Source organism: Sinocyclocheilus rhinocerous, unplaced genomic scaffold, assembly GCF_001515625.1.
Source record: "Sinocyclocheilus rhinocerous isolate Xijiao unplaced genomic scaffold, SAMN03320098_v1.1 scaffold820, whole genome shotgun sequence".
NCBI lineage: Eukaryota > Metazoa > Chordata > Actinopteri > Cypriniformes > Cyprinidae > Sinocyclocheilus > Sinocyclocheilus rhinocerous.
Window position 1 is genome coordinate 989,002 of NW_015670386.1, and position 8,596 is coordinate 997,597.

General features: G+C 38.3%; 1 protein-coding gene across 4 annotated transcripts in view; it reads right to left on the bottom strand.

The window, feature by feature from the left end:
• Positions 1 to 8,596, bottom strand: part of tnrc6ba (trinucleotide repeat containing adaptor 6Ba) — a 39,733-nt gene that overhangs the window by 7,516 nt on the left and 23,621 nt on the right. For all 4 annotated transcript variants that reach the window (XM_016546058.1, XM_016546060.1, XM_016546059.1 and 1 more), the window contains 10 exons: positions 6,792 to 6,998; positions 6,573 to 6,692; positions 5,988 to 6,122; positions 5,755 to 5,865; positions 4,817 to 5,018; positions 4,551 to 4,712; positions 4,267 to 4,434; positions 4,042 to 4,182; positions 3,454 to 3,546; positions 1,897 to 2,112 (listed from right to left, as the gene is read on the bottom strand). In XM_016546058.1, coding sequence (XP_016401544.1) covers positions 1,897 to 2,112; positions 3,454 to 3,546; positions 4,042 to 4,182; positions 4,267 to 4,434; positions 4,551 to 4,712; positions 4,817 to 5,018; positions 5,755 to 5,865; positions 5,988 to 6,122; positions 6,573 to 6,692; positions 6,792 to 6,998 — 1,555 coding nt within the window. The remainder of the gene's footprint in view (positions 1 to 1,896; positions 2,113 to 3,453; positions 3,547 to 4,041; positions 4,183 to 4,266; positions 4,435 to 4,550; positions 4,713 to 4,816; positions 5,019 to 5,754; positions 5,866 to 5,987; positions 6,123 to 6,572; positions 6,693 to 6,791; positions 6,999 to 8,596) is intronic.

Below are 8,596 nucleotides of genomic sequence, written 5' to 3' on the forward strand. Positions count from 1 at the left end.
GATGCTGTCTACACCATATATATATATATATATATATATACACATATCTATGGTCTATACTGGATGCGGCGTGACACTACAAATTCCTGACAGAAAACTGCTGCTGCGTTCTATTCATGACGTATTGACACAAATTTCATATGATTTTCAACGGTTGCTTTGTCGCGTCCAGTGTACTAGCCAGACTTTAGCTGTTGCGGCGCAGACACGGTGTTACTTGAAGAATGTGGGTAACCAAACAGTTGCTGGTCCCCACTGACTTTGATAGTAGGAAAAAAAATATGGAAGTCACTGTGGACCAGCAGCTGTTTGGTTTCCCACATTCTTCAAAATAACTTGTTCAACTGAAGAAAGAAACTCATTCAGGTTTAAAACAACTTGAGAGTGAGTAAATGATGACACATTTTTGGGTGAACTATTCCTTTAATGTTAATAGAATACAACACAAAGAGAAAAAAAAACTCACTGCTCTTGACTGAAGAACTTTCTTTCAGTTGCTAAAGTTCAGCAGTATTAAAATAACTTTTCACATCATACAGGGTTTCTGCAGGATTTTTAAGCTCAAATTTAAAGGTCCCATATTGTCAAAACTGAAATTTCCTGGCTTTTTTCACCATAACTGAGGTCTAGGGGCTATTTAACTACCATATACTGTAAGTTTCAAAACAGTCAGTCCACAGTAAAATGCACACAGCTAGGGATATGCCGGTATCAAATTTTCATGTTGCGATTAATTGCTAATGCTTTTATCGCGGTATGCGGTATTATCACGATATTGAAATTTAGTTTTTTTTTAAAAAGTGCTGTCATAATACAGTATAACAGGTTTAATAAAATTTTTCTTATAACAAAAATAACTGAACATTTAAATGCAATAAAGCAATACAGAAAAATGTATAAAGTTAAAAGTTTTACACAGATTAAAGTGCAAAAGAACTATAAAGACCAATAGGTATCACTTTACAATAAGACCTCATTAGTTAACCTCAGTTAATGCATTAACATTCACAATGACCAATATCTACATTTGCTACAGAAGTTATTAATCTCTGTTTAAAAAATACAAGTCTTAGTTCATGCTAAGTGAAAGAACGCACTATAAATGCGCACGCGCACTAGTCTAACCTGCTAGACTTCATCATCTAATGTGCGCACACTGTAGGTGTTTTGTTGGCTTTTTGCAATATACTTGATAATGTCGAATCGCACATCGTTAAAACAACAATTACGATATTATCGCAGACCATACATATCGCACACCCCCTACTGTTCACCAGTTCACATTTAAAGCTCTGCATGTTTGCAGGGTAAAAACATGAGTCGATTTTTGCATTTGTCTGAACTCTGAACAAAACATCAGTTTTATTGAAAATGCTCATTCATTCTGCCAGCAGGTGGAGCGTTTGGTAGAAATATCACTGTTTCCCCGGTAACAGCAGAACACAAAGCAGCGCAGCACCAGACTTTGAACATGCAGCGCTCATGTTTATGTAATGAAATCATAGCCTTTTGAAGTTTAATCGTCACATGACATATCGCAATTCTGGTCTTTCCGTCCCCAAATTTAAGACCTCTTGAAATCATAATTAAGACTTTCTTGTACAATTTAAGACTTTTTAAGGCCTTAAATTTGATGCAACTAAATTTAAGACTTTTTTAAGACCCGCGGAAACCTAGTCATATCTTTTTGCACCAAATAGTATTGATAACAGTATCGATAAGTACCGGTATCGATAAACAGTATCGGTATCAGTATCGATAAAATGTAAACGATACCCATCCCTAGTTAAAACAGGTTGAATTTACTTGAGTGAATGTCTAAACAGTGTTTAATTTTAACATCTGTGATTTTCAATAATGTTTTACAGTTCTATGGTTTCTGAGGTGTTGTATTACCAGGCCCAAATCTGTTTTCTTGGCCGCCTCCAGTGCCACCCCAGCCTCTACCCAATCGTGGGCCTCCTCCTGTCCAGGGAGAAACGGAGGGCTGTTTCTGATGGGTCAGTCCAGGAGGTGGGCGTGGCAGATGAGAGCTGTTGCGATTGGTCTTCCAAGGCTTGTTGTGCCCTATAGGCTCAAGTGGCCAAGTGGGCTTATAGTCTGTGTACTTAGCTGTGAGAACAGGAAATAAATAAATAGAACAGGTGAGAACAGGAAATTCCCAGAGTATCCAAACTGGGAATAAACAAGAATTTATGGAATTTAGTGATTCATATCAAATCAAATCAAATAAGAAGTACCATCTTAGGGATGTTCATTTTAACCGGTTAACCGTTAACCGACCGTAATAATTTTTGACCGATTAATACAATCAGTTAAACGGTTTAAAAAGTACTTTTTTTTTTTCAGTAATTTATCAAAATATTTAAAAAGGTTTAAATGGTTAAAATACGCTACGCGTATAAAAATAAAATTGTTTTTTAGGGGGAAAAAACATAAGTCGCATTTTATAATTTCATTCAGAAATAGGCCTAATGCCGGTAAAAATATATTTCTCATATAGGCCTATTTATTATTATTATTATTATTTTATTATTATATTTATATATTATTATATTATTATTATTTATATATATATAGCCTAGCTTTATGATGTTTTTCTCCGCTCGCAGAAGAGCTGCAGGAGCGTGATGTGATGCATGTCAATCCTCATGTTCTGTTGTTTGCTGCTTTTTGCACATGTAAAATTAATCCCCGGGAAACAAATGTTAGTATTTTTAACGGGTCACGGACACTTATCTTTTCTAAGTCTCTCACGCCACACAAAATCAAATGTTTCCGTATTCGCGATGTATTTGAATGGCAAATTATTATTTATTATGTAGCCTACTTCACTCGCGTTCCAATATCCACGTAAAACAAAATGTTTTGCATAACATCACGGCGGTACTTTGATAACACTTAATGGCTTAACAGATTTTACTACATATTTGAACTGAGCAGTGTGTTTTTCCCCATATGTTTGACTGATTGTATTTTATTATGATAATTAACAGACTGCATTGTCAAGGTAGCAAAGCTTAACTGTGTGCGTGCATGCGGCGCCGGCCCAATCACTTTAATTTTTTCCTTCTAGCAGTGGAAGCTCCTTACTCCTTTTAGTCAAAGATAATCAAGATTGTAAAAGGTTTGCTTTTATTTGTGTACATTCACAATAAAAACAAATCTTTGTCCGCTCGCAGAAGAGCTGCAGGAGCGTGATGTGATGCATGTCAATCCTCATGTTCTGTTGTTTGCTGCTTTTTGCACATGTAAAATTAATCCCCGGGAAACAAATGTTAGTATTTTTAACGGGTCACGGACACTTATCTTTTCTAATTTAATTCAATTCGAATTTAAAATAATCTTGTCGTTAACGGTTAATAATCGGTTAACGTGCGCCAGTTGTCGGTTAGGAGAAATAACCGAAATGAACCCCTATACCATCTAGTGAGAAGAGTGCTTTGTTGTTACCTGGGTTGTGTGCATTGTTGAGGGGGCTCTCTGAGGCACTGTAGGGCCAGGCACCAGGTGAAGGCAGCAAGGTGTTGAGGGAGGGATTTGATTCTATGCCAACACATGCAAAATACAAGACTTGTTTGTTAGTATTTACATGAGTATGTAAATGACATTTAGAATTCAAGGCCTAGTACTGTGTTTAAAGGTAGAGGAACTACCTTTAAAAGAAGAAATCAATGTCATAAAACACCAGTCAAATGTTTGAACAAACTTGATTGAATCAAAGATTCTTTATGATCTTAGAAAACCTTTTGATCTAAATGTTTAAGTTTAAATGCTTGAAATTAGTTTTGTAGATATGAATAAATTAGTTCTGTAGAATAAATAAATTGTCCTTAAATACAAATTTCTTTCTTAGCTTAAACGTGTGGTTGTTGATACACAAGAACAAACCTCATTTGTATCCACTATTTTATATCCTCTATGTGCCTTGATCAATGTGATTCATGATTCATAAAACAAAAAGGACCCAACCACTAACTAATTATATTAAACATGTACTTCTCATTCTAAACTATTATCTGTAAGTGTAGGGAGCTGTACCTGTGTTGTCTCTTAACAACTGGTGCTCAGTGTCGTTGAGGCTTGACATGGATGAGCCCAGCATACTTCCAGGGGTCATGTAAGGATCAGATTCAGGGTCCACATTCTGAATTCCTTTCCAAGGCACTCCTGGTTGGAACTCTGAAACGAAAATCATATTTCAATTAAATAGATATTTTTACAAGTAACTAAGATGAAAATGTTCAGATGTGCATCACTGTTTACCTGGAGGCCAGCTGGATGTGCCAGTCTTGGCGCCCATCTTGTTTCCAGGACTTCTGTGCCAGTGATCTGATGGCCCTTGTGGAGGCACACCCAAACCCTCACCTCCCAGCATCTCATACTGGGAATATGGGGAACTGCCTCTCATTTTGAGAGGAGCAGCAATGGGACCTATATATCAGAGGAACAAGGCAAGAAGACTCAAGTTACTGTCAAACTTGTACCAGACATTTCACACTTCTTTGTATATCCTAAACTTGTAGCTGTCACATAAAAAGGAACTGCACCATTTTTATGGAGAGTGCTATCAGGAGGTGAGGGGGCTGGGGAATGACCTTCCATCATCCACTTGAAACGAGACTGCTGCCCCCCACTATCTTTAAGCCCAGCTGGGCCACCAACCATGGGACCCAATTCCAGACCAGGGAGGCTCACTCCAGGCCCAAACCCTTCAAGACACAAAACAGCACAGAAAATGGCAAGTTACAAAAAGTTACAGTTCCCAGCAGGCATGGCATTCTCATGGGGCTCTTTAAAATAAAAACAGACTCACCAGAATAAGTTCCTTGTGTTTTTTGATGCAGGTCTGCTACAGATCCTGCCAAGCCAGGGTGTGAGAGGGGGTCCGACATTGGCATCTTTGGACCACTACCACCAAGGTGAGAAGGAGAGAGTTTCGAGCTGCCTCCTGGGCCTCCCACATGCTGCTGCTGCTGTTGTCTCTGCTGCTGAAGAACAGCCATGATTCTGGCAAGCTGGAGAAAAAAAACAGCAATTCAATATGACAGCAGCAATTCAACAGGAACTCATATTGCCGACATGTCCACAACTGCAGAGGGTTAAACCCCAATCCTCATTTCATTTTCACATAACAAAAACAGATGACAACAAACAGCATCTTGCAATTTGTTTTGCTATGTTGTTTGACTTCAAATTACAGCATCATCTCCTGTGGCACATCTACACAAATATTGAGTCTATTTATATGCAAGAAAGAGGGATGTTTGACAGTCTGCTTGTTTCAAAAAAGTTACTTGAATAAGTATACAAGCCATAATGAGTAGTGATCGACCGATATTGATATTTTATAACCGATACCAATTATTTGTATGTTTATGTGCCCGATAACCGATATGCAGAACCGATATTTATTTACTGTTATAAAGTGCCACAAGATGGCGGCGTTAATCGGCGAATCCGATATTACAAAACCGATATCCGATTATGGTAAAATGCTTAAATATCGGGAAAAATATCGGTAAACCGATATATCGGTCGATCTCTAATAATGAGTCAAAGAGAAGAGACTTATGCTTGATCAAGCCATTAAATATAAATTCTATAATATGAAACTGGTACAAAGAATGTAATTATGGAATGTAGAATTTTCTGAGAGCACCTGATCACAGTAGAAGCATCAGGAAACATTCAAACTTGCAGAAGCTTTTTACAGTTAAATAGTAGTTTAGCAATAAGAGGTCAAAATGGTACCTGTTGTGGGTCTGCTTGTTGACGTATGTTTGGGGGGAACTTGCGCTGGTTCTGCAGCAGTTGCTGCTGTTGTTGTTGCTGTGGTTGCTGTTGAAGTAGCAGCTGACAGGCCTGCAAGGAACCATGAGTCACAGGGTCAAAAGAAAAAACAAACAGAACTGTAGTGAGTGTATTGTGAGTCTGACCAGCACAGATGAAGTCCTGAGCATGTAACAGAGCATAGAGCTACCCACCAGTTGGAACTGAATATGAGGGGGGTATATGCTGTTGAGCATGGCAATGTGCTGTGGGGAAAGCTGTGGAGGAAAGATGCCTCCACCAACACCTCCACTGGGAGGAGGCATCTGCTTCAGCACAGAGCCTGGCACCTGTAACAGAAAGATCGAATTAGACGAAGATCACATCTGAGTTACATTTCAGCTAGCTGCATTTCTGTAGTTAACAGGAATTTATCTTAAAGACAGTGTGAAATCCTATTGTGCATAATCAGTGCACAGTACTTTGAGGACAAAAAAAAAATGTTAAAGGGGTGGTTCATTGTTTTTTTTCTAGGCTTGATTGTGTTTATGGGGTACAGTCTAACATGTGTTAATGCTTCGTTTTTTTAAAAAAGCATTACTTTTCACATAATTTACCTTTATTCCACACCGCTCTGTCCCTTCACTGAGAAACCCGCTGGTCATTTCCTGCTTTTATGAAGCCCCGCCCTCAGAAATAGGCGATGGCTCAACAAAATATCTGCTTCTAAAATGACTTGTCTGTCAACATCTTGCAAACTACTGAAGTAATATTAACCAATACATAGTATTATCAAGTACCTGCGGTGACAGGAACTGATGAGGCACTTGCGCTCGTACTGATGGGTTGACGGGAGGCACCCCTGGTTGGTGCCTGGACTGTGCCATCCCACCTCCGCTACTAAACAACTGACCACTAGCCTAAAGAAAAAGGATAGAAGATTAGAAAACACACAGATAATCACAGTGACAGCAGCGGCTCAGATTACCATTTTCAGACACGTAAAGAGATGCAAATACCTTGTCATAGTAAGGCCCAGGTTCACATGCCCCCATCTCTTTGGAACCAGGTGAACGGAAGATTACTCCTGCTCCCCCTCCACGTCCTCCTTTACGCATCTCTCCATTGTACTCATTTAAGCCCATGCCACGCTTTTCTCCTTCCATCTTTTTGTCCTGCGGAGGACCAGGGGCCAGATCCAAAGAACGACCACTGGGGTCCTCTCCCTAGTAACAAACCACTACATTGGTAAACCTTATTCAAACTAAAACTTAATTCAAACATGTTAATATGGATGCATGATATATTAGTGAGCAATATACTATTTGCCTATAACTAGGAAAAATTTAACTGTTATTAAAGCTACTTAATGGAATTGACCTATTGGTAAGCCCCTCCCCTCGAACGCAGATGAGCCAATGGCAGTCAAGTATCACAGGGGTTAAAGCAAAAAAAAATCTTTTGACTGAAAATTTTTCCTCAGCCAAACCCCATTCCACAGCCATACCTGTCACACACCCAGATTAAGAGCAGTTTTTTCTTCTTGTAATTAGGAGCGCTTGTCCTCCTAATTAAAAAAACGTAGGAGCACCTTCTGATCAATAATAAAAACTTCTGATAAAAAATTTTTCCTAATATGAGGTGACATTTGACTGAAAGTGATTTTCTTTTTAGCTTTGTAATGGCATTTTTCTAATTTTATTAAATGTATGCAGTGTTTCCTAGGATTTTTTTTCCAGCTGTGGTGGCAGGACTATTTCTCATGGACCACGCCCCCTCCCCTCCCCACCAAAGTATCATGTGCACTCAGAATTGAATTTATTTTAACTAAAAATGGCAAGTAAATAGTAAATAATAAAATAAGAACAAATAAATTAATGACAATCAATAGCACAAAAAAACAACAACAGCAAGATACAAATTAAATTAACAGTACTTTAAAGGGGTCATATGATGCGATTTCAAGTTTTCCTTTCTCTTTGGAGTGTTACAAGCTCTTGGTGCATAAAGAAGATCTGTAAAGTTGCAAAAACTAAAGTCTCAAATCCAAAGAGATATTCTTTATAAAAGTTAAGAGTCAACCACGCCTACCTAAAACGGCTCGTTCTAACACGCGTCGTGTGTGTGTGTGTGAGGGGAACAGGGTTTTTTGAACATTAAAGCATGTCAACATATTCTGTTACACCAAATACACAAAATAATGATCTTTAAAAAAGCATCATATGACCCCTTTAACTACCAAATAGTCCATCTGGTAATTTGTCTTGGCACCTCCTACCTGCTTATTTTCATGAGGCACATGCCCTTGAGAGGGTTTTCTTCATCTCCGTAAATTCTGAAATACTACACCGTGGCGGTGTCTCAAATCTAGCTGTCAATCCAAACAACATTATAGGCACGCTCATATTATATTACATTTCATGTGCTTTTCAAAACTCCTATAGGTAGTTGACTGTTTCTCGAGACACAGCCCATATGAGGTTTTGTGTCCTTTCACCTAGTAAAAGGAACAGAGTCTGTTGTTCTTCATGGAACGTGTGATGTGTTTTTTTTTTTTTATGATATCTCTGTGATCTCTCTTTCAGTTTTGGAATGTATCCTGTGTTCCTTTATCCGTTTTTTTAAATCCGTGTTTTGCCTTCCCAATTGTTTTTTTGGTGCTTGCACTTCTCTTGTTTCTTGACTTAAAGAAAAGGGAAGTTTCTATACATATTTCTAAAACTATAAGGGTTTTTCTGCAAGTCCAGTCAAGCCATTACAAAGTAAGCTTTGTACGTGTCCTGCTAAGATTATATAGGCCTAAATGTTTGTGTGTATATATATA